The sequence below is a fragment of the Dicentrarchus labrax genome, unplaced genomic scaffold (assembly GCF_905237075.1).
Source record: "Dicentrarchus labrax unplaced genomic scaffold, dlabrax2021, whole genome shotgun sequence".
NCBI lineage: Eukaryota > Metazoa > Chordata > Actinopteri > Moronidae > Dicentrarchus > Dicentrarchus labrax.
In genome coordinates, this window is record NW_026136711.1 from 21,476,037 (window position 1) to 21,503,281 (window position 27,245).

The 27,245-nt window shown below is 38.0% G+C and overlaps 1 protein-coding gene across 11 annotated transcripts in view; it reads left to right on the forward strand.

Moving 5' to 3' along the window:
- The first annotated feature begins 6,030 nt into the window (after nt 1-6,030).
- Nucleotides 6,031-27,245, forward strand: part of cadpsb (Ca2+-dependent activator protein for secretion b) — a 66,599-nt gene continuing 45,384 nt past the window's right edge. For 7 of the 11 annotated variants that reach the window (XM_051415745.1, XM_051415747.1, XM_051415748.1 and 4 more), the window contains exons 1-3: nt 6,032-6,616; nt 21,572-21,685; nt 23,574-23,906. In XM_051415745.1, the coding sequence (XP_051271705.1) occupies nt 6,284-6,616; nt 21,572-21,685; nt 23,574-23,906 (780 nt within the window). In that variant the 5' untranslated portion in view covers nt 6,032-6,283. Of the gene's footprint in view, nt 6,617-21,571; nt 21,686-23,573; nt 23,907-27,245 lie in introns of all 11 variants that reach the window. The other 4 variants (XM_051415750.1, XM_051415751.1, XM_051415752.1 and 1 more) reach the window with 1 other exon arrangement.

A 27,245-nucleotide genomic window follows, 5' to 3' on the forward strand; every position in this document is an offset into this window, starting at 1 on the left:
TTTGGGGGGGGGGTGTTAGCCTTTTTAATTGATAGAGACAGCTGAAGGTAGACAGGAAATGGGGGCAGAGAGAGGGGATGACACGCAGCAAAGGGTTGCAGGTTGGATTCAACCCTGGGCCGCTGCATCAAGGACTCAGCCTTAGTAGATGGGACACCAGCTCTACCAACTGAGCTAACGAGGCACCCGGCTCCTTGATTATTTCATTTGACAAGTTGCCCTTTTTACGCTTTACTATTTTAGTTTATATTGTGATCACATGGTATCACAAGTATTTCAGCTAAGGAGCACTGGCAATGGAGTACATACTGTTATAGTGCTCAGAAGGTGGAAGGTTGAAGGTCAGGGAAGGCCCAACAGCTTAGTTCAGTCATGTAAGAATTACAGTGATTTTAGCAGAAGAAATTGGAGATTTTTTTGTTCATATAGGTAATTACATGTTCAGACACATCCGTCTTCAGTATTTAGATTTAGGATTGACTCTAGAAAACAGTCATTAACCAGAAAATGCTGTTTGTGATGTATAATCATCAAGTAACTCTTTAAATAGGAAAAACTGTGATGTTTTAAATAAAATACAAATATTGCTGTGCAGATTCTCTCATCTGCTTTCAATTGAGATTGTGATATGGTCTAATATTCACATTGTTTGTAGTCTTGGTTTTTTAATCAGATTACTTTAACTGCTCTTTGATTATTCAGCCAACAGATGGCAGTACTTAGCTATTCTGATTGAGAGGTAAATCTCTGAAGCTGCAGTGAAGAGCTCTTCTCACTTTCTCACTGCATTTTGATCCTTCTTGTCTCTCCAAAATCCAGTTGACAGTTCTGTCTCCCATATGTTCAATAACCTAAATACATCTCAACTCATCTACTGTTGTGGGCACTGATTGGATGAATCGTATATTCCAGTTGATGAGAAGAAGATTGTGCTGGTCCAACAGCTGTAGGGTTTTTATCATGTTGAAGTGGTGAGGCTCCAGCCTCTCGCTGCATTATTAATGAATCTTTTTCTGGCATCATCTCCCCTCTCTACCCTGAAAACTGTGGGAGGAAGAGATGTGCATAAATCTGGTGGTTTTTATGAGGCCTCCACTTATCCTGAGCTGACACACGTGTACTTTCCAACAAGTTAATTTAGTGGGTTTTTTTTTATTTTTTTATATCTTGCAGTACAACCTGTGTCCCGGGCTAATTTAGAAGATGCAAAGATATAAGCCCCATAATTAAAGCTGAGTGTATGTAATGTAGGTTTGTTTAATAAATGGATCATTAGTGTATTCTGAAACTATAAAAATAAACTTTCAACTGTACATATAATGTATAAAAGTGAACTGAGAGTTAATTTTATTTATGTCTATCTGTATTTTGTGCAGTGAAATAAAGACGTGGGAAAATATTGCGCTAGTAAGTAGGAAACAATGCATTTCTACAGAAAAGGATGTAAAGAGAAATGTAAAACAGATGCAACAACAGACAGATGTGTCTGGGATGCCACGTCAAATTAGATCCAAGATTAATGTCAAGGAGGGAAAACTGAAATATCAGAACTCCATTTGCTATTTCTGCAGTTGTAAAAAAAAAACATGGGAGACTGTGTTATGTAAAAGGATTTGTAGAGATTGGTAATTTCTTCAAAACGGGCTTCTCCTTCCTCCTTAAGCGCCAATTACTATCCATCACGATTTAAAACTGTGAAGTATTTTGCTCGTCTGCAATCCATATATCAAGTCAATTTCACATTAAAAAACATCTGTTACAATGCATATCTTAAAATGCCAGTTACCCAGGATGTAAACACGTTCTTGGTGAAAATGTTGAGCGTCCTCATACAGTATTTGCTGGATGTGAAGCCCTCTCTGAGACGGCTGTAGTAGCTGCAGTGCTGACACTGACCCTATTCCATCAATCTCACATTAAAAACGCTCCCGGCATTTAAATATTTCAAAGAGCTCCTCAGCTAACTCCAGAGGAGCTCTGAGCCTCTGTGAGTGTGTGTGTGTTTGTGCATGTGTGTGTCACTTTCACTCTGACAAACCCTTTTTTAAACTGTTTTTAAAATGGAGCTGAACCTAGAGCTTATGACTGGTGACTAAACACTAACCTAAAGTCTAAAAAGAGGTATATAGATCTGAATGATACGAACTCAAGTGCACAAGATAAATGTTTCTGCATAAATAATCACATATTTCACACGTACACTCTATCACTCTTTAAGAATATATACTGAATAAAATAAACATCCTCTGTATATACATAGAATGGCAGGAACGATTTATAAATGAAGAGAACTAAGGCAGGGATGTCATGAATATACTATGATGCAGTTATTCTGCGATGTTTCAGCTGTGTTGCACTGTCATCACTGAGTGCTTTACATGTGCTGTCTGTGTCAACTCTCCAATCACATGACAGTGTGCACACATGCAGGAACATATCACAGAACAAAACATGACCCTGGTGTGCTTTAATTGGGTCTATTGGTGAGTTTTTTATGGATTTACATTTTCCATTGACCCCTTGTATTCTTTTTTAATTGCTTAGAGACAGGTGTGATGATAAAGTGAGGCAGTTCCCCATAGAGTATGACTACAATTAATAATGCATTTCTAGGATAAGGTCAAAGGAAGTTCAAATGATTCATCTCCAGGTTGAACTGATTAAACGGGTAATTCTTCAAATGGCTTCTTTTTTTCTATTAACATTTATTTGAGAGATATGTTACTATTTGTGAATATAGGTTGCTTTCAAGTGATCATGTGACTTAATATGACATGACCTTTTATTAAAGGGACATCACCTTAAATTTCATGAACATTGATATTCATTCTTTATCTTGGAAAAAGCAGTTCAAGGTTCATTTAGTAGCTGCTCTGGAGCTTTCAATTAGCATCACGTGATCTTCATCAGCAGATGGAGTTTGCCCAGTTGCCATTAAATTTTAGATGTTCATAAGCACTTTAAAGCAGCTCTATATTTTAGTATATTTTTGTCTGACAAAAAAAAATGGCCATTGTTTTTGTCTTAGATGCTGGTACTGCCTACTCCATTGACAAAACGAGTAATTTTGTAGATAATTGTAAAAACTTTAAAGTGAAAAGAAACAAAATGAAGCTGTTTTAGTCGCTCTGCTCAGTTGAAAATGGAGCCACTAACATGTAAGTGTTGCCAGACTGGATTTGTAAACAAAACACAGGCAAGCTGGGATAGCAACACAGGCAAAGTGAGTGGGACATCATTCTGCTGCTATATTAATGTTTTAAATGTGACCACTCAGTCATGTTGGCTTAAAAGCTAAGGTAAGTACAAAGTTCATTCTTGACTTTGGAAACAGCTGTTGAGAAGCCAGCCCCCCCCCACGAGGACTATTTAGCAGCTCATCTGGAGCTTTTAAACATATCACATGGCCTTCAACTTTATTTAGAATGAATTTTGAACTTCAACTGGGTGAAGACTTTGTGATATGATCATAAGCTCCCAAACAGCTACAGACTTGACGTTGTGGTGAGATTGTTTTCTGACTTCATAAACATTAGTATGACAATGTAAAATTATTTGGAGAAACTCCAAATCAATCTTTAATTTGATGAATAAAAGAATACACTTACTTTAATTTATAAGCAACCAAATCTGATATCAGAAAATATAGTGGTACAGAATTGTATACATGGACACAGTTACTCAACTTATGTCCCATTCATACAGAATGACTTATCTTCCTCATCTTATCTTAACCTCTGGTCAACCAAAGTCTCCTAACATAAAGTGTGAAGGACTCTGAGGCCTATCAGGTAAAATACAATGTCAGTGCACAAATCATACATTCCTGTATGTCCAATAATATTCTACCAGAGAAATTTACCACAAAATAAAGGTATTAATATTCTTAATACAAAAACAAACAACATTCCAGTTACAGTACAGTACATTTTCTCTGGCTTTTGTGTTGCACTCCCCTGAAGAGCATCAACATTTAATGTGTACACACTCTAGTTGAAGTAGAGGAGCGGGGTGGAGAACATCAGTCAATTATTAATGTTTAAAAGGTTTGTAGAGTTCCGTTGCAGAGGTTAGTGCTAGACCAAAGGATCTCAAGAGTGTGCAGTCACAGAAAACTGAGGGGTGTCACTCTACTAACTGTCTCACCCATTACAAACTGGCAGTGGCCTGTTGAGAACCTAACGAGCTTGGGACTACGTGAAACCCCGGCAAACCTCATGCTGGGAATCCACAAGGGCAAGCTGTGTGAGTCAAAACTACAGGACTATTAAATGCCAAGTCAGGGCAACAGGGGATACACTAGAGCAAAATTGGAGATGAGGAGTCCTTGAAAGCATGGTTACATGCAGGGAATTTGCTGGTCAGATGCGTATGGAACATCTGGAGTAGCAGCTAGTCAGTCCAGCTGTCAGATTCAATTTAATCTCAGAGGGGAAGTATTCAGGCCTGCTCAGTCTATGTACATGCTGAGCTCACAGTAAAAAGCTGTCATTTGTGTGCTGGTACAGTAAGTACCATGATGGTGGGGGAGGTGAAGACAATACAGGGTCAGATGGTTGTCATCAGTGGTAAGAAAAGTTCAGAAGAAAAATAACCCTAACCTTGACACAAAAGTAAAAGATCTGAAGTGGTTTCCACTAGAATGGCAGAAAGGTGTGACCTGATCACTGATGGACCATTCATTATTAAGTATTAACATTATTTATCTGACTTCATATTGTGCTTATATAGTACATATTCTTGTGTTGTGAGTTGTGTTTGATCTGTCGCGGTTGCATATTTTTTGGCCCTGGAGCCCAGTCATAGGTTAATCCAGCCATGCAGTCATCAGTGTCAGCCATGCAGTAGACCATAACAATGTGACAGTGAGCCAGCACGAACAACACCAGGACCCTGAACTGAAGCAGCAAAATGGAATTCACCCATCTTTTATTTCATTTGTTACTTCTCTGCTTTTCCATCTCAAAATGGATCTTGTTGCCATGTTGAGATGGACCACTGCCATTCAGGGACTAAATGAGCTCACCTGTACGGTATTAGTCATAAGATAAATCACAAAATACTTTAAAGATCAGATTTCTATTTCACAAATTATGATTTAATTTTGATTTCATAAAAATGTTCATTTCATCATCATTTTCTCTCAAACCTTATCAAATCACATCACTTGCCCGTTGTTTTTGTCCTCACAGTGAGTTTTTCAAACCATGTGTCATGTAAACATTCTCTGTTTGCACTTGTAATGTTGGATGACCTTTCATTGTAGGCTGCAGTGGAAGGATTTTCATTACACAGTAGAAAGCAATACTGTCATATTAAAATATAATATACCATAATTCAGATGTTATCAACACTTCATGTTGGGTATTTGGCCATAAACGGTTTACTGTATGGAACTAAGTTGAACACCTGAAGATTTCTTTAAAGTCTGATTAATAAATCTCTATTTAATAGATGAAAAGCCTGTGTGACTGCAGCGTAATGCAATTTCCTCACAAGAGATACCAGCACATGCTGCAACAATCAATTTCTCGACCGGGAGCCTACAGACAGAGAGCGAGTCTTTATGGCTACCCCACCCTTCAACAGCACACGGCACGGGGCGGCTCAGGAACCACTCTGAACATTTTACACCTACTCATCTACATCCCATGCGCAGCCCATACACTGAATAATGTTCCCCATTTCAGTGACATTATCAGAGAAATCCTGCGGCAGCCATCTTAGGTGTACCACTGCAGAACGTTGGGATGAGATAAAGGACGAGTGAAGGCGCATCCTTCACTCTCTCGTCTTTATCCTGTGTTCAGGACCACGGCCAGCTCCCCGCGCCTGCGTCCCCCGCCTGGCAGGCAGGCAGAGGCCATCGCCCGCTTTCACCGAAGGAAAAAATAAAAAAATAAAATCCGCTCTCCTTCTCCTCATCTGTGCACTACACTCCCCCTGCCCCTCCCCTCCTCTCCCTTTCTCACCTCCCCCTCTCACATCCGCAGCGGTGACTGGCCAATAAAACACAGAAAATACGTAAGCATCGACGAGTGCTCGGCGCAGGCGGAGAAAGCTCAGTGTGAAGCAGACTGAAACCTCCTCCAGCTCCACTCGTACTGCTGACATCTCTCAGCAAGCGAGTACAATCAGGGCCTATCTCTGTCTTGACTTCGGGCATATTCTACATGAAATCTAGGCACGGCTAAGACAACGGCACAACCACCATTGAGGGATATCAAAAAACTCCTTTAGTAGGTTAGGGTAGATCTGTAGGGACGCGTCACCTCTAAGCAAGATGTTAGACCCGTCGTCCAGCGAGGAGGAATCTGATGGGATAGTGGAGGAGGAAAGCAAAGAGGCGATGGCACCTCAGGCCGGATCCCGTATCTCTCCAAGCAGGACCAGCGAGAGCTCGGGTGGACTTGCGCCCAGCACCAGCCGCAGCAGCGCCCGTCCGACCAGTCCTAGCCCGTCGGCCGCCAGCGAGGAGAAAGAGGATCTGGAGAAGATGCAGAGGGACGAAGAGGAGCGCAAAAAGAAGCTGCAGTTGTATGTTTTTGTGATGCGATGCATCGCTTACCCATTCAATGCAAAACAGCCCACAGACATGGCAAGGCGACAGCAGAAGGTAAGGGCCCTCGGTTGCAGAGGCATAATTAATAACCACATGCTGACGAAATGCCTCCTCTCATATCGCAGATGTTGTCATTGATGACCTACATTAGGTAGAACACAGGGGGGGGGTTGGACACTAGGCCTATCCGATAGCGCACAGATACAGAACAGTCCCAGTGAAACCACTGTTTGTTTGTTTCTTTTGACGCAAAATCTTCAGAGCATGACAGGAGCACATAAAAGCAACGCTTCGAGCTCCGGATAGTGAAAGGACACATGGTATGCACTGCAGAGCTGCAGACTGAGTGCAGTCCACGGTCCTCCATACGCACGCTCACAAGTGAGATCAATCCCAGCATGCCCATTAATTGAAAGGGCGTGCAAGAGATGGTGGATGTCGATTTAAAAAAAAAAAAAAAACAGGACGGCGTTATCCTACCGAAGTCCTACTTCCCATTACATATGCAGCTGTTTGTGTGTCTATGTCCTGCCTTCCTGGCGGATATCCAATTCCAACCCGTTTGCACCATCACTTATCCCGTCAATTTGGCCTCCCAAGGTGACTTTTAGGCACAGACCTCTTGAGGAGGGTTGCTTAATAGCCTTTCTCCTCTGCAGATGAGCATGGCTCCTTGAAGGGTTACAGTAGGCCTACATGCATTGCACTAGAATTTTTCCAAAATGTCCATACATTAAATTTGTCATATTACAGTGGAGGTGCAGGTTTTGAGATGTATATAAGTTACTGTAAGGGACAAGGCCCTCATCCTGGTTTCGCATTGCTGCTGTGATGCTCCATTGATGTTGAAGCCAGTTTTGGGTCATGGTGTCCTTACTGTCAAAGTCACCATGCTCAGGCCCTACTGTACTAAAGGAAGGTTGAATTGATCGTTGGCCCCAGTTTATTGTCCTCGATTTGTACATTTGTCTGTCACACCATAGACCATCTACTGTTTGCACTCCAAGGTTGTATTGTCTGTTATCTCTAAATTAAGGAACAAATGCAATTATAGATGCAAGTGATCAACACGTTGTGTGTAGGTTTACCTTTACATTGTGTGCACATTGGTCATTACATGGCTCAATGAGACTGTAGAAGCAGTTTCTTGTATCTCTCTTCACAAGACAGAAGTTGCATTCAGTGTGTACCTGCTGAAGATTCATCCAGCTCAGTTAATCTACAGCTGATCATGGATCACTCATGTGAGGAAACATTGTAAACAATACTATGAAGAATTGCACTTGTGAGTGTTGTTTTTGTTTAACCTGCAGACAATTCATCTTCCGCTGGACACAGTTTAAGCCATATGGTCTGAATATTCTGCTGACTCATGCACAAGTGCATGTGGGTGGCATAAACCACAGTGTTTCCATCGTTTTGTTTGTTTGTAGTCCTGTCCAGCGTAGGTTACTGATAGTCTAATGCTTAGCAATACACTTCCATATCTGGTAGGCAGCCACAATCTTCCACTGTGGGTTAGTGAATATCTGGACAAACAATCAAATGCTTGCTGTCAGACCAGGAAATGAAAGGAAAGTATTTTTCTTCTTTAGAAGAATTACACACCTTGTGTAAAACAAATGACTGCAAAAGTTTTTTTTTTTTTTTTTTTTTAACACATTTAATTGGTTTGATTTAAATGAAACTGAAAGGGGATAATTAATTACACAGAAACATTTAACAACACAGCAATTAAATGTAAGTTGATTACTTTCTGGCAGCTATGTGCATTTATAGTGTGGCATTTCAATGTCATTTAATTATATTTCTGTCCAGTGTGGCTGTAAACAAATGATTTGTGACAAAATATGTTTTATTAAAAAAAGAACATTCAACATTGATGCAATATTTTCTCTGCGGATTCCTTTCCGCCATGCTCCTCCCTTGAATGTGGGCTACTCAGACCTCCATAAACAATAATTTATTGAGGAAATTTCTTACAGCATTGGCTACACAATCTAATATGTAGCCTATTACAATTTTGGCTATTATAGATTAGTCACAGAAATATGATGAAGCAATTTCTCTAATGAAAAGACTTAAAGGCCTCAGCGAAACATGTGGAGCAGCTCCATGATAATCCGTTATTAGAAGCTCTGGCACACAAACAGCAGTGATGGGCTATCACACAGACACAGGCCAGGCTGCAGAGTATGCAAGCTCTGCTGCTGCTTCTATGAAATGTATTGCTATAACCTTGTGAAAGGGTAACACAATAGGGCACTAACAGGCAGTGGCTTCCTTTTTGAGGGGAAGGGGAAATATTTTCTCATTCAGTCTGAAAAATGTCTTCCCAAGCAGTGGTATGGAGGCTGCTGCTGTTCAAATGTTGGTTGAGTGTATGTGCATATTTTACTGGTGAAACGTGTGTTTGCATGCAAGGCTAATTGTCTGTTCCCTTCCCATAAATATGTTGTAAGTAAATTACTGAGGTTATTGACAGATATAGATTTTAATGGTGTAATTTATGGATTCATTGTCTGGATGTTGTGGATTGTCCTGCAGGGAAAATCCTCCTTTATTTAATGGCAATAAGCTGCCTAAACTGTGTACACAGAGGAATTAAACATAAAGGCAAGGGCATGATGGCAATAAACTGAAATGACAGTGGTTAGTGTTTTTTTGTTTGTTTTTATGTGTCCTTCAATAATTAATTTTGAAACTTGGAAAGAAATGTTTTGACATTCTTCTATTCATGGCAATGTCGGTCTGTTGGTCAGATCTATTTGATGGTTTGCCAGTAAATTTTGACTGACAGCATGGTCCCCAGAGCAGCCTGCTGACTTTGGTAAACGTCTAACTTATCTCAACATCTATGGCATTGCCTTTTGTTCAGTGCTAATTAGTGTGAGCATGCAAACATGTTAAACTAAGATGGTGAATGTTACACCTGCTATACAATAAAAAATGACCTCTGATGTCAAATGCAAAATGTCAAGACAAAAATTAACACATATAATTTAATTATATGTTAAAGCCACATTTTAGACTAAGTAATAAGTTTAAGTTCAATGATAACATAACATTTTGAAAAAATGTTTGGAAATTTGGAATTCATTTTATTGAACTTTAATGCCAATGTTTGATATTTTGTATTCAATGCTTTAATAATGTGCCACAATAATGTAATATTATTTAGTTCAATGTTAACATATGTAATTGTTTACGATTAAATCAGCGTTATTTCTGCCACCCCTTAAAGACTCCATGCTAACCTCTTTCCACCCCATGAATATTTCTCTAGATCTGCCCTTGGTTATTGTTATCATTATGAGCATGTTAGCACGCTGACATAAACATTAGCTCATATCTTCACTGTGCCTAAGTGCAGCCTCACAGTCGGCAGGGTGGCTCTTTGTATTGTTATGTAATAAGCACATTTGAGCAAAAAAATGTGAATGTGAAGTAGACGGAAATGCAAATCAGTGATCCTTGGATGAAGTTTGCTACTTTGATGTTTAGTGCTGAGCCAGGATTTTAGGCGTCCCATTCTGAACTTGTTTTTACATGGACTGGGTTTCCTGTCGTGTTCTTACATTTTAAACCATAATAATTGCCTTGTGTAATGCAAACACTCTTGTACCTAATGACAACTTACTGTAATTGGAACAGACTTGTTCATACCCAGTGAAGATGGTGTGCGACTTGCCGTTTGTGTTGGAAAAGTAAGAGGAACGAGTAACAATGTCTTGCCCCATGAATGGTTGTAAGAGTAGCACATATAGAGACACTGTATATTTAAATGTGAGTAAAGGGTTTAGTTAATGGTGAAGTCATCATTAGGCTGTGGAGGCTTATTGTGGAGAGATTTAAACAGCAGGAACAGAGATAGATACATTAAAAAAGCTCTTTGGTGGAGCTGAGCAAGATGTTCGCATAGATACTCACAGTGTGGCACAATAGTCATATTTAATCTTTCATGACCTGATGACTGTCTGTGCATTAGTTTTAGTGGATGAACAAAATCATATAATATATGACAATGATTTAAGTAACTGTGGCATTTGAGCTCATGGATAAAGGATGGATACATGTATATGAGGATGGTAAGTAGAAGAAGGAGCTGAAGGAAAAAGGCAGAAGAAAAATGACAGCATTGGAAGAGGCAAGAGTAAAATAAGTAATATTAAAAATTAATAAGAATACACTTGTGTACATGCAGTCGGGGTTAACATTTTTGTGCACTGCATGGTTTTAATAATTGTTATGTTTATAGACTTTATCTCTTATTTTGGAGTGTGTAAGGTCATTGCCTCTTATTTCTCCTGTCTTCCTTGATCAAAACCAGAAGTCATTTTGCACAATTATATGTGAGCAACGTACATGAAGAAACACAGATAACTGAGGTGAAACTGCCTGAGCTCATTATGTTCATAATACACACAAAAGAGAGTGTCAGTAAATGGTGAGTGCAAGTATGCCACTGAAATCATTTGCATTATTATGTAAGATCTTTAAATGCTGTTCTGCCTGAAAAAAGGCATCCTTCGACAATAAAAGATGCTTGGCAGTCAGCGTGAAAGTCAAGCTTCGAGTTAACAATAAAACATGTCAATCAGCATTTGAAGGCTGCTGCTGAAGAATGTTAGTCTCTCCCATTAAGTTGCAGACGTTTTTAGCGTGTTTTAACAACAGTGATGTTGAAGAATAAATCAGTGGTATAGATATAAAAGTGGATTCCAAAGAGGTGACAGCTGAAAAGCAGCAGGCGAAATACCCCCTCACCTACAATCTGTGCAGCCGCGTGTAACAAATCAAAGCTTCCCAAATTAAACATCTCCTCTGTCTGCACATTACCAGGGGGGAAGGCTAAGATCTTATGCGTTACAATACAAACAACGTCTTTTCCCAAAGGTTTGGTTACTTTGAAGGAAGCACTCATCGTCAGGATCAAATTGACTCATATTTAAATAACCCAGTCGTGTGACCTGACATTTGTACACAGGGCAATCATGTACTGACAAAAATAGCTGCAGAAATGCAAATGAGTGTTTGCATGTGAATGTACAATAATTTATGTTTCAAGATGGTATCATGAGAGGCAAAGATGAATCTGTGGTGCTCTGGCTTGAAGCAACACCTCACATGGTGATATTTCTCCCCTCCAACTGCTCCCTCTCAGATTACAGTTTGTACTTGTTAATTATAGTAGAACCTATGTGTCCTCACAGAGACTATGTAATCGTGTCTTCTGTCCAAAGCTGCATCTTAATTTGAGTAGACAATTGTTCTACATATATAGTATAGTATTTGCTCAGTTTAATCCTTGTGTTACAGCACAAAAAGACCTGTGTTTTCTGAAGGACACAGACGTTAGACATGAAGCAGAATTATCTGGTTGAGGACAGTTAATGTGTCCTCATGTATGCATGGATTGAGACAGATTAATCTGCAGGGCTACTGTCACTCTTTTTTATTGCTACTGTATAAAATATAATCCCTACTGCCAATACTGCAGTCATTCTCAGAAAAAGTGGAAAATGAAAGCTGGTTTGTTGAAAATTGACATTAGATAGCCCTGTTTGGCAGTGCAACTGAAAAACAAAAACAAACGAAATGAATGCCTTTACAACATGCATTGAGTCTTTCTTTAATAAGCTAAATGTATGACCTATTCTTAAAGCAACAAGGTCTTACATTTTACTTGCATTTACATTTTATAGACCGCTTAGCTGGCATTTTGAGATAATCGGCGTCGGTTTTTAACAAAACCAGCAAGCATTCACGTTTCTTTTGCTCGAAAAAATTACTTAAATTTAATTGAATTAATAAATACACATTTATATATGTATGTATGTATACTGACCTTGGAAGGGATGGGGGTTGGGAATGGTGATGGAGGCTTAGAATAGGAGATGTAACTACCTATTCCTCTGAATGAGAAAATCTAAATAATGTTCTTTTTTAAATCGAAAAAATAAATTAATTAAATGACCAATAACTTGTCAAAATAGTCTGTCAATTGCGTAATTGCCATTTTCCCATTCAGCATTTCATTATAATTGTGTTGTGATAAAATAGCTGGGGTCCAAGTTTACTTTCTACCACCGCTACAATTTAAATATGTAGGTTTGAAACTAGTCTGCTAGAGCAACCTCAAATAGATCAGCGTGCCCTGTGTTTTTGTGCTTGCTGCATGCTAATCATAATGCCATTTACATTACTCATTCATGTCAATATCTCTACATGCGTCAAACCAAGTAGTTAAACCAAAGCAGATCAGTCAGTGTCATCACGTTCCCGTCTTCTCAAACTGTTATAATCACATACTATTTTTTACACTGTAATTGTATTTTTTTCCCTCATAATTACAAGATCATTTTCTCATAATTATCAGAATCTAAGTCATAATTATGAGGTATGGAAGTTATAATCACTGAACAAGAAATGGATTTTTTTTGTTGATGAACTCAATGTACATTATCACACTTTTAGAAATGTTTTTTGAGTCTTGCCAGTGAATTTAAGGCAGGCAGCTGTTGGTGGTCGTTAAGGATACAAGAGTGTGTTTGTGTAAATGTGTGTGGTTATATTGAACTATATGAAACATTGCTTCAAAGGGAAAATCACTAGGGCCTGACTGGAAAAAGACAAAGAGGAGAGAGACAGAGAGAGAGTACTGGAGATTTTCCACATTAAAGAAAAGAAGATGGAGGTAAGAGCTATAGCAGGATCATTACTGCAGTCCTCCGTTGAACCTCTCTTTCCTTTTTTCTTTGATGACTGAAGGCTGGATGTCAGGTAGACACTCACTCTAAAGTTTCTTTCTTGTGTTATTATAGGTTTCACATCAGTGTCAGAGTCAAAGGACCATTCCCATTCCTGTCAAACACCAAACCTGAATATGTTGCAGAGGCTTTCTGCTTTCTGCTCAAAACAATTGCTTTGAGCACTACCACAGAAGAAGCATTATCATTAATACTGAAATGCAAAAACAAAGCTCAAGAATCACTTTTTACTGTTTGGCCTTCACATTAAGTGTAAAGGGCGTAACTCTTCTGTTATTAACTTCACAAAACTTACGATGATTTTTAAAATTCAACCTTCAGATATTCTTATCACATGTCATTACATATGAAAGTCTGTTTTACAGGTCTTGGTAAAGTATGACTGCATATGAAAAAAGTTGAATAAAGCCCTTTGTGTCGCCAGCGGAGCTGTAAGCTAAACTGTCTCAAGTGATGTCATTTGAGTCAGCAGTGGTTGATGCAGAGGACTACAAGTTTGAAAATGAAAAAACATGGTGTAAAGCTTACTGGACCTCTGTAACCCACTCCTCATCTCTGCTTGGGGCTAAGGGCTTGAGGCTATATTGGCTTCTATTAGCATAACACACCCAAATCTCAAACTAAACTGTAAGAAATCGAATTGCATTGTGGGAAATTACATTGACCCTACATTGAGGTGGCAGGTTTTGACAAGGAAAAAAATCAATTTTGATCGTTTTTTAAATTGCATTTTTTGTCTGTCATGAATTTGACAACGACAAGTGGCGCAGTGATAAATTGGTGGAGTACTGACACTGAAATATTTAGTACACAGCTTTTCCTTCCCTTTTCGTCTACAATCTTCAAAAGTGTTACTGAACACTCAAGTTCAGACCCTGTTTCGAAAGTCTGATTTGTGTAAACTGTGTGATCTATTTTCACTACTTTCATTTCCTACTGATGAATAAACATGATGCATCAACATTATTGAGCAGATAAAGAGATTGGCATAGACAAATAAATGTCTGAGATAATCACCTTTAAAAGCAAAGTGAGAGAGAGATTTACTAGACAGAGAAAAGAGGAAAAAAGACAGTAAGTGATTTGTGATGGGAGGGTGGTAGGAAAGGATTTATGTTTTAGATTCTTGATGAGAGTAATGCACCATCTTCAGATAGAGATACAGACCCAGCACACTCAGCTTTGTGTGCTCTACAATATAAAATAGACTTGTAGCACTGCAGTACATACTTTCTCTTGTGGAAGATGACAAAAGAAACACTATCACACAAGGACACAGGAGATATGTGGAAAATAAATCACTTTTTAAAATTTTCTTTTATAAGAGACACATCTTTATTTTTTCAGTTTAAACAAATCTGCTTTCAATGGAGCTATTTTCAAGCTTGACCTTTTTTAATGTTAGAGCACAGCCTTAACCTTCAAGTAGTACAAGGACCAAATTTAACTTGGAGCACTCAGTGATTGGTTGGACTTTCATATCAAAAAGCTATACTAAAAATATTTTTTTTCACCTAATTTTAAGTGCAGGACGAAAATATTTCCTTCTGATTTTGAAAGAAATGCCTATAATTAACTGCTATGTACCGGAAATGTAACTGTTAAATTAATTACTGATTAATCTAATTAATAATTTTTTAATCAATCAATCATGTAGTTTAAGTAAAAAAAAAAGATTTCCCATCAATCTGCAAGATTTTCATGATATAACATTAGCGAGTAGGGTTGCTGGACATGCAATATAATAAGAAGTATACATAAAATTTCAAGTAAAAGTACAAAATTAGTCATACCTCACGAAATACTCAAAATTGTACTTAATGTACTGAGAAGTACCAGGTAACTATAGCTGCTAAACAAAAAAGTGCACTGGAGTTAAAAGTGCAACATTTCTCTTAGAAATTTAGTTGAAGTAGAAAAACAAAAAATAAAAAAATAAAATTAGACAAAACAAATAAAAAGCACTTCAATGGAATAGACTGCATTGATTTTACAAGTTTGGACCCAATTTATGCAAATTATCCCATTGATTTTATCCTCTCTATCCTATGTAATCTCACATGTCCATACCATTTACATTATATTAGGGTAAGTGCTTATTTTCTGCTCAGTGACTGAATGAGCATAATGAGGAACCAGCTGAGCTGTATGGCTGCTGCCAGTGAGTTGGTGGTGTGATAATGGATGACTGTTACAAGAAGGGGCTTAGCTGGTTGTGAACACAGTCTTCTGCTGTATGTATCAGTGCCACAGCTCCTGAATATGACAACAGTGTGGAGACTGGTTATACAGAGCCAGAGCTCCCTGTTTTATCCCTGTTTGCCGTGTGTCAGGCTCTGTCTGTATAGTATACACCTAGCTATTTACTAACCCAGCGGAGTGATATTTACTCACACAAAGCTCTGTGTGTGTGCGCGTCTGCCTTCAGAACAAATCTATGCGAGCATGTCTGGTTGGGGATAATAGATTGTGCATCTGTCTTTGTATAATTGTAGTTTTGTGACCACAGCCACTACATGATGCTGCTGTTTTGTGTTTGATGAGGCCTGTTGCTGGTGGATTTTGTGCAGCTGTCATGCAGCGCTTGCTCCTGTACTCGTGTTTGCTGTTTACTCAGATGTGGGCCGGTGGTGTCATCTGCAACATGACTAAAATATGCTTTGTCTGGCCAGAGGATTCAACCATAACATGTTTGCTGAAAACCAACATCAGCATTGGTCGGCTGCTCTTTCCTGAGCAAACAGATTTATAAACAATAACAACATTTAGTTTGCATGATTTCCCTGCTTTAACTCTTTTTGATGTTCGATATCATGAAAGTAAAGTTTATGCTCCTTTTTAGGTTAACATGAATCTTTGTAGTATATCATAACAATGTTGATATTTAGGCTCGTCATTTTATATAAAAAAATGTTTGTCTTTGCTTCATTTTTATATTTAGTTGTTGCCTCAATCCTTAGATTAACACATACAGTATAATTTTGGTCATTTTTAAAATTAATTAATTAATTAGTGTACCGCTGCCCACCACTGAAAACATCAACTGTATTTTCCGGCTATTTTGGAAAACACCTTAATTTAAGTTTCCTCTTCAACGTTATGTAACTTCTCTAAAGCGTGAGTCAGCAGAGCAGAGGCTTTATTGCACTGAACAACACCAGCTACAGTATATATACTGCATTCAATTAGCTAATTACTCCACTCATCGCAGCACTACAAGAACAGCCGATATGTTGAATACCTCACAAGCCTTGTTGAATAAAAGCCTTAGTAGATAGTATAATACAAATGAGGACAGTTTTAATCATTATATACAATTATTGTGCATGACAGGTGTTATGTAACCTGCTGCATACATGCACTATTCATACACACGCAAAGAAAAGCTGCTCTTCAAAAACCTGATAATCACTTGTAATATCTGAATATGACCTGTACTCATCTTTCACTCTCTCCTTCATTAAACAGAGAATTATGAGTGTCCAAAGATGAATGATCAACTGAGGAGAAGATAAAAATACTTCTAATAACAATTACAGTTTATAACTTATAAACGAATGTTTTAAACGATACATTGCACAGCAGCTACACACAGTATAGGTAGGATTCTACACGCCTCTCTATCAGACTTCGTCATGCATTTTTTAGACCTAATATATTTAAATTTCATTTATTTCAGGCCAACTGATGAATAAATAAATAGAGGAATCAATATTTTCCTACCAGAGTTTTGTTCGTGGCAGTGTGGAAAAGGCCTTAAAGCCACATTTAGGCCTTCATGTTGGATTCATGACCTCAGAATAAAAGTCCTAGCTATGACCCTGAATAGTCTCTACACTTTACAAATTGCTTATATGATTGACAGCACATTGAACATTTGAACCTCCTTTAGAATAAGTAATTCCCGTTTAGTTTTCATTTACAGTTTACACACTACAAAAAATATGTTACAAAAATATCTTTATAATTACATCACCACAAATCTATACTTCAACTCAAATGAAAGAAAATGGTGGCCAAATAGACCAAATACATATTGACAAAGCAGTATGAAACAATCTTTTTCAGTTCACTGAAGAATCAACAAAGGCCCCTTTCATTTTACAAGACATGTGTCCAAGGGAGCTTTAAACTATGACCTTGTGTTAGGGGCTCAATAGGCTTTAAGATGGTAAACATACAGTATATATTTTGAAATGACGTTTAGTTGAAGCTGACAGACTTTTCATGTTATACCATCTGTTTATCTCCAAAATTAAACAGGAAAATTACCATATCAAGTAGTTATATAAAGTTTAAGGGACCTAAACTACAAAAAATATGTATAATTCATTATGAAAACGGATTTTAATTAAAGATTCATAGGTCATTAAATGTTTCACAGTGACTCAAATATTGTTTTAGCCACATGGTCGAACTAAACTCAGATCCATAGTGATTTTGAACTGTAATGAAGTTACTGTAAATCAGGCCAATGCAATGTGCATGTCCCCTCTATTGATATGTGAAGGGTGATTAATGTCACTGCCCACTTCGTTGCGAGCCAATGAATCACAGTGTAACACTGCAATCTTGATAAGAGCCACAGAGAGAGAATCAATAAGAGCAACGCAGGAACGTATGTCTTGGGAGTCTGGAAATACTGATGAAAATGGAAGCATTTTTTCTCATCCATCAGCTTGGTTACTAATCAGCACAGTTCTCCAATCAGCAATGAAATAAAGAGCAGGCAGAACTGAAAGTCATAAATACTTTATGCAGCTGAACTATTCTTTTTTTTTTTACCACATTTCACCTGGTTTACTGCTGTGTACGTCAGTGTTAGCTCTCCATATAACATGCACACACAGAGTTTGCAGCTTGCTGTGTTGTCACATTAAGTCAGACCGGCCGAGAGAAACTGTCAGCAGAAACAAAAGTATTGTTAGCTTTGACCTTTCATGGTAAAATCTTCAGGTAAAACATAAATGTCTTCTGCCAGTGTTTGGCTGACTGCCAATACCCTATCTCTTAGAGTTTATTGTAATAACTTTGTGATTCTTCTACAGCTATAGTGAATACAAAGTCAATATGTAAGGTTAATAGAGGCCACTCTGTCTCTTGGACACATAATAGATTACAGCCAGGGCTGCCACTAATTGTTAGTTGTGTTGTTGATTACACAATTATTTTCTCCATTGATTGTTTTATATGTCTAATAATAATTTCTAAGATCTTGATACCTTCAAAATGCTCATCAAAACCCCCAAATATTTAATTTAACCCATCAAATCCTTATATATATATATATTTTTTTTACTGAAAACGTGATCAATAGTTGCAGATACATTTTCTGTCAATCAACTAATCTATTTACTGACTCATCGTTCCATGTCTAATTATAGCTCCTTAACAAAACACAATACAACTGATCAAAGATCTGTTTTCTTCGGGACACTTTAAAAAGTAAAGCTGTTGCTATATATCAATGTTAGGTTGCATTCAAGAAAGCTGCAGTGCGTGTGTGACCTCAGGTCTGGTGGTGTAAGTGCTAGCCTTGCCCTGGAACATTTCACTCAACTTGGTTCAAGTCTGTTTTTGTACCTTTTCTCAAAAGCCCAGCAGCCCTTCAACAGAAAGTATCTCAGCCAATTTCCTGCCTCAGTATACTACACATTATTCATACTGCTTTCTTAGTTCTGCTTTCCCTGTTGGTAAATTGATTGTAGCTCATCACTCAGCATGCCTTCACTGCAGCCTGAGCATGTATGCACACATTTTTTTTTCTTCCATTTATTCCTTTTAATTAAAAATGTTTACCCTTCATAAGACTCCTCCTGCTTACAAAACAGTACTTTTTTCATCAGAAAAGGAATGAAAGTCTGTAATACTACTGTAATCTCAACAGTAGTCATTGTATATATATGCAAATATTATATTATATTATAGTAGCATTTTATACTATATTAAAACGTACATTATGATAATACAAAGTGAAAACTGAGTGATGTATTCATCCTCACCCTCTCACTTTCACAAATGGACAAGAAACCAAGGACGAGTATATTGACTTCAGCCTTCACAGACCAGGTTGATTTGCATACTGGTGTTAATATTCACATTTCTTGCCTCAGAATGTTCATTGAACACCATGGTCTATTAAAACATAGCAGGGATAGTCCACACGTTCCCCTTTAATCTCACATATCGCTGATTGCAAAGATGAATAAACCTGAAACCTTGAAGCAGAAACACAAATATTGATCTTTGATGTTTTTTGATGTGCTGTTTTTTATGTTTGAACATTAAGTGGTTTATCATCCTGCAATTCACACTTCCACTACAATTGTGAATTGGATGAAGTAGGAGTATCCTTTTATGGTTTATATTTATATGCACCTTGGTAAACCTTTACTATTAGACCATTTTTACTATGATAGAGAAATTTTATGTTACATGATCCACATTTTCTGAACATTACTGAAGTGGTTGGAGTAGTACGACGGATGCGCAGATGGTGTTGAGATTGCCTCAAAGCGCATGATATGTGGTACTTTTCCATTTCACTCCTACACCAGAGTCTGTCACTTGCAATGTGTGGCGAACAAACACACACACACACACACACACACACACACACACACACACACACACACACACACACGCTACCAGCAGGTCCTTGTGCTTGTTTGATATACACAACAGCTTGAACTGTAGATTGAAAGCAGTTGTCAGAGGGAGATTGTCAGGCTATTGATGATTAGGTCACTGACTCAGTAACCATGTGTGAAATCAATGCAAGGACATTTAGACTAAGGTGATGATTGAAAGTGAAACAAAGGGAGGGATGGAGAAAACATCACATGTGTGAAACACACCCCCTGGCCTAATATGTTAATAAAAGAGAGATTGTTGAGTGTAATAGAAAATATAATATTTTTTTTTTTCAATTTTTTCTCTGGAAATTAAAAAGCAGAAGAACATTTTCATAGATTTACTATAATTCAGAATTATTTTCTCTAATTGTACATAAATGCTTTATATCTGCTTTTTGTTACTAATAGTATAACAGACATAACCTGAACAAGACTAAAAGCCTACAGCAATGTTAAAAGTTACATTAACATGCTAAAAGGCTCAAAGTGACAATGTTACCATCCTAATTTAACGTACCAGCATGTTAACATTTGCTAATTAGCACTAAACACAATGTATAGCTGAGACTAGTGGGTATGTTTTTTTTTCTAGTTTTGCAGGTGTTTGCTATCTGCATTTTTTTAAAAGCAATGTGGCAAGCATGGTTAAAAGCAATGTGATGTTATACCAATCTACTCACTAGTCTTTCATTATCGGTGTCATAAAAAGCAGTACATTAGGTATGTTCATTTTTTGACAAGGGCATGCCTTATCACCTTGCCTGTTTGCAATATCCATGGACAGGATATCAAAGCACAGCCTGGGGGCCTGAAGTTTGCCCAGTTGGGTTATATTAGGGTGGCATCACTTCTATTTGTGGATGATGTTGTCTTTTTGGCTTCATTGGGCCATGACCTACAATGTCCACTGGAGCAGTGTGCAGCTGAGTGTGATGCAGCCAGGCTGGTGGATTGCTCAGTTCAGGTCAGGAGGGGGGAGTATCCTAGTGGAAGTATTCAGGTACCTCAGGATTTTATTCATGAACGATGATAAAAAGGTCTGTAACATTGGCCTAGTAATGCAGGCTTTGTATCAGATTGTAAGCAGTAAAGACAGAGCAGAGCTATAAAACAAAGCTCTCAATCTTAGTTCCCACTCTGACCTGAAGTCACAATCTCTGCTTAGTGACTGAAAGAATGAGTCAGTGGGTACAATCAGCTGAGATGAGGTACCTGCTTTCACTCCATGTGATAGTACGAGGATGTCAGAGATTTGGGAGGACCTGGTTATTGAGATGATGCTCCTTCGCATTGACAGCAGCCAGTTGTAAGTAAGAATGCCTCCTATTTAGAGCATGACTTTTTAAAAAGGGATGCAAAGGTAGACTTAGGGAACACTACAGGGATTACAACTCTCAACTGGCCTTGGAGTGCTTAGTGTTGGCCCATGAGGAGCTTGAGGAAGCTTTGGGGAAATGGATGCATTGCTTACCCTGCGCCCAGAATAAGTTGTTCAAACTTTGGTGTATATTATTGCTGTTTAAACTAATGTCTGCTTATTTTCACACATTTCCCTTGCTGTTTCTAATGCTGGGGTGTCCTCTGTTTGCCCTTGCTTTCTATAGATAACCAAGCAGCAGCTTCAGCAGACCAAGGATCGTTTCCAGGCCTTCCTCAATGGAGACACACAAATTGTGGCTGATGAGGCATTCATCAATGCTGTACAGAGCTACAATGAGGTACCAACACACCATAACCATGGCAGCACAATCGCTGTCAGAACCATTTTGTTATCCAAGCGCTAGGACTCGATGCCTGCAAATGAATCACTGAATGTGTTGTGCTATTGTTACATACGTCATTCATATAAGAAATGTAAAAATGCAGCTGAATATTCATCGTCTATTAATATCGGTATTTTAGTGCACCTTTGCACCAGGTTTAAAACCATAAATGACCAGCTTTCAGTCAGAAAAGCACTACACAGTCCTCTTGCTATTCCATGTCAAAATGCTTGTATTCAGACAGCTGAGTGGTAAAATGGTGGCTGAAGCTTTTCACTGCGCAGATTATGAGTCAGAGCATGTGGCTGACACAGCCATCTTTTCCAACCTCACTATTCAATCCGCAGATGAAAAAGTCATTATTACCATGCATACAGTACAGAAAGCAGGGGAGATAGTGGCATACATCAAAGGTCAAATCCTTACGGAAAAACAAGCGTAGCCATTATGAAAAACTGAGATTGGAACCATCAGGAAAGTTAATTACAAGATGACCTCTCCTGTATGCGACAGTTAACCAAATATAATGTGATTTAAAGATGGTAGGGTGATTATACCCCAAAGTCTGGAAGGTTTAAAATATGTATCCAGTCAAAAACGTCTTATCCAACCGTCATCAGTGTCTTACCACTTTAAAACACATTTTTATTAAATGAGGAAGCAGATTTAAGGCTTCTAACATGTAAACACAACGTAATTATTTTGATTCCAGTATTTGTCTTTTCCTTCTCTCTATATACATGGGCCCTGTTGCTTTCTACCAATAAAGGTACAAATACCAATTATATAATACAGAAAATAAGTAGTATGCAGTGCTATAGTATATAATAATTTTTCCATGTTTTTGGTCATTCTATATGATTGTGGCTGTAGAGACTATATGTCTTGATGTACTGTTGTAAGGATATATATTATTGCGCGTGTGGTTAAGAGGTTGAATGATAATAGAACACTACAACATTCTCGAAAATTATATGAGTTATAACCTAATTGGAAATACTTAAAATCAATTAAGCTTCCTGTTTTAAGAAGTGTGTTTGCTAGACTTCGGTAAGACACTGATAATTGTGGAATCTGATAACATAACTTAACATTTTAATACTATGTAAACATAATATGTAAGTACAATATAATGAGTATGTTTCCTAGCACCATGTCTGCAGCATTTAGATCTTTTTTCATTTTATCTAAAAGAAAAATAGTCAATTAATAAAAATAATATGCTAATTTTCTTGTGCACATTAAGTGGCATGTTTATTGAAACAGCGAGGGACCTATTATTACCTAAATTATGGATGATCACACGTTGTTTTGTGTGCTGTCTTTGGCAAAAATTTTCGTAAATGCTGCAGTCTGCAGTACACCAAAGACTGATTTAATATCTTATTAATTTCAGCCTGCAAAGCTGGCTGAGATACTGCAATGTTTCAGTACAGTAGTCGCTGCTTTTTAGCCATAATGGATGCTAAAAACAAAATGTGACTGTCAGTGTGACAAAGCAGTCAGCGCTGATGGTTACTTTGCTTGATGCTGTGACAATATAGCTTCGCCTGTCTCTGTCCCTGTTAGTCTGTCATTAGCAGGAGACAGAATGCAGCCTTGACTGTGTTGAGTCACGGTCTTACATATATGATTCCAATTTCTTTAATTCAAAACTCAAAATGAATGGTTTCCTTTTGCTGACGAAGATAAGCATTTACAGTTTGAGAATGTGACAGAATTTTTTTTTTCAACTCCTATGCCATGTACTCTACTACCATCTACTAACAAACCATTACCAATCATTATTATGGATCTCTATCTTATGCAGAACTGCAATTGACATTGGTCTCTCACAATGTAGGTGTTCCTAAAGAGTGACCGTGTAGCTAAAATGGTCCAGAGCGGCGGCTTCTCGGCGAGTGATTTCAGGGAAGTGTTCAAGAGGCACATTGAGAAGCGTGTCCGCAGCCTTCCAGAGATCGACGGTCTGAGCAAGGAGACGGTGCTTAGCTCCTGGATGGCCAAGTTTGACACCATCTACCGTGGTGATGAGGATCCACGCAAGGCACAGCAACGCATGACTGCCAGCGCAGCCTCTGAGCTGATTCTCAGCAAGGACCAGCTGTACGAGATGTTCCAGAATATCCTCGGCATCAAGAAGTTTGAGCACCAGCTGCTTTATCAAGCCTGTCAGGTAAGATCTCAAGCCTGCAGGTGACATGTCTCAGAAGGTTTTCACACTCCAAACGCTTGAGTGCAGGCACAGTATTGTTTCAGTTTTTATAGTGTTTAAGTTGGTGGATGCACTATTATAAGCTTATTTTCACACATACGATTGCTCTGAACTGTAGATCAATTACAGTATACATCTTGAATGAATGAATAATTTAGCTGTTCAACAGATAATTAATTAATCTGCAGCAATTTTCAAAATCAATTCATCATTTAATTAATCAAGTAAAAAATATGCTAATGCTTTGGAGTAAAGATTTGCTGGTTTTCTCTTTTTTATATCATTGTTGTGTGAGTTTTGGACTCAACTGGAAAGAACATTTGAAAGCATAACCATTTCAAGATCTCTACTTTCAGAACTTATGATGGGCATTTTTACAACACTAGACCAACTTTTGAGGTCGCTAAATTCTCTTTTCTGATCACTTCCAGAGAGAACATTGCACAATTCACCTAATGTGCAAAAAACTGATAATGGTCTTAAAAAACACTTTGGACCAAGTATGAAAATACAATATTCTAGTCAATCTGAATCAAACAATTGTTTGACAATAGGATAATGGACATAGAATTACCAGACTAACAAAATATGTCAAATAATCCATGAGATATTTAATTAGACAAATGCTCCAAAATAATCACCCTTTTATCCTTTAGGCTTTCGCTTAATGACTAATGATAATGGACTATTTAAAGGGCCAGTGTGTAGGATTTAGGGGCATCTAGGGTGTAGTTACAACTACCTTGCCTCACCCTCCCCCTCCTAGCGTGAAGCAGGAACTGCGATGGCCATGAAACTCAAAAAAACACGTGAAAGGCCCTATCTAGAGCCAGTGTTTGGTTTATCTGTTGTGGGCTACTGTAGAAACATGGTGGTTCCACAGGACAGCTGTAGTAGAGGACATGCTCCCTCTGCAGATAAAAATTACTCATTCTAAGGTAACAAAAACACAATGATTCTTATTTTCAGGGGATGAAAACATACCTATGAATATTATTTTCCATTTCTATTTGCCAATAGATCCTCCTAAATGTTACACACTGGACCTTTAAGGATTCTTGTGGATGTTTATGTATCAATTCTTGCCATAGACAAGATGTCATTGCCGTCTATAGCCTTGAATGGACATATTTTAAGTAAATAAGTAAATGTGTCTCCTCAAGATATATCTCCTGATAGCAGGCCAGCAATACTTCATTGTAGGGGAGATATGTTGAGATTGCAGGTGGATAATAGTGGACACTGGGGTGTCAGACATAACTCTCCTTCCCTTGCTGTTTTTACTGCTTTACTGCTCTCTATGGGAATGCTGAAAGTGGCACTAATGTATTCTTTCTTCAGGAGCTTGATTAAAAGTCTTATCACGGCAGGATTTGGAGGAGGGCTCCAACACAATTACATCTGCTTATAATGCACAAAAAGACGTACCTCTTAATTTCATTTAGATCTAATGGACACACCCTTTGGAAGCCAGTAGGTTTTAAAATGCTGAATTTCTTTGGACCAGGTGTTTAACAGTTGCTAACTTATAAATCTGCACACTTGACATGAAGTACTGTTAAACAAATTAGATTGTTCAGTATTGTTCAAATGTCCTGGTTGGCAAAGATCAATATATGCTCTGTTCTGCAGTGTTCATTTGTTAGATGCTTCTAATGCTGAGGTGCAATACATCGTCATTGCCTCTAAATCCACTGTGCGTTTTTTCTTCCCAAGCCTTTGAAGATGCTTAACCTAGTTTTTTTCAATGTGCTGGCAGCAGAGCTGTTAGTATAGGGTCAGAAATCTGCATGCAGAACATAATACCATTTCCCTGAACAGATCCCACTCTGAGCAATACAGAGCTGCAGAAGAACATTCAATTCAATGTACGAACAGCTTCATACTGTAGTGTAATACTACTTTGACAATGATAGGGAGGTAAAAATGACATAAAGTTACATATTTGTTTTAAATTGATCATTTATACACCGACGTGTATACACAATAGTACAAAATGTGCATAAGATGATTAAAATTCAAATTTTCACTTCAGCTGCTTTTCCAGCTGTTCTCGGAGGTTCTCTCTCTCTCTCTCTCTCTCTCTCTCTCTCTCTCTCTCTCTCTCTCTCTCGTTTTGTTTGCTCTTATAATGAATATATCAGACTGTACTTATGTTGAGTTTGAGCATCTCCTTAGTAAGCAACCAGCAGCTGTATACTGCTCTTTACTAAATGATAAAATCCTAACTGAAAAGGAGACGCGGCAATCTAGTCAGCATGGCTCAGGGCTGCTGGAATTTGATGAAAGGTTTTCATGGATTGGCTGGGATTCAAAGGCCATCATTTTTTTTAGCTGTTATCACTGGGGATTTACATTTTTTGCTGTTACATCGAAATAGTAGAAAGGAAGCACTAGTCTATTTCTGTCTCATGCTGAAGTAAGAGCAGCCCCTGGAAATGACTAACAGACTGATTAGACTGGTATAACCAGTGGCTGCGCCAGCCAGACTCTGAGCACGCTCCACTCCCTGATGGCTGCACATTATTTAGCTGTGGTGACACCAAGCATGACCAAACAACTGTAAGAAATGTTTTTTGGTGTCTACATTGCAAAGCAGTTTTGTAAACCATATTTTGTTAACTATACCATTATAAGGATGTATGCACTTTTAATGATGCCTATGTTATAGTTTACTTCAAAAATCAAAAAAGTTTGAGAACCTTGCTGTGTTATAGCTCAGATTTGATTTTTGATTTAAGTTCAATGGCTGTGGCAGAAATCAGTGATCTAACTGCAGAGAATGTGTACCAACCAGCACATGAAAAGATATTCTGAAATCTCTGAAATCCGCCATCCAAAATGTCTTTGTTAGTACAGCACGTTCTGAACAGTGCACGTCACGCACTGCATGGTATTTAAAAGGTTCTTATTAAACTTTGTCAAAGGATTTATGATCTTTACTATGATAATAGTTTCTAAGCCGTTGTGTGTTATGTAGACGACGAAACACAATAGAAAGAATCTCAAACAGTAACTCCAACAATATCAATGTTTAATCTTGTTGATGTTTTGCAAGCGAAGAAAAGTATTTATTTCAATATAACAAATCTTATCATTTCTATTTGCGTTCTTGATACAGTGAATGCTGTCACTGTTTGGCCACTAGGGGTCAGTAGAGTTCCAAAACAAGCTTACAGTATAAAGCCAGTACCATATTACCAGCTTGTGCTTGGGCCAGCTTAGACTTGTGTTAGCAAACATCAAGCAGACATGGAGCAACATTAATCACTTTACTTATTTATTGTCTCATTGGTTATT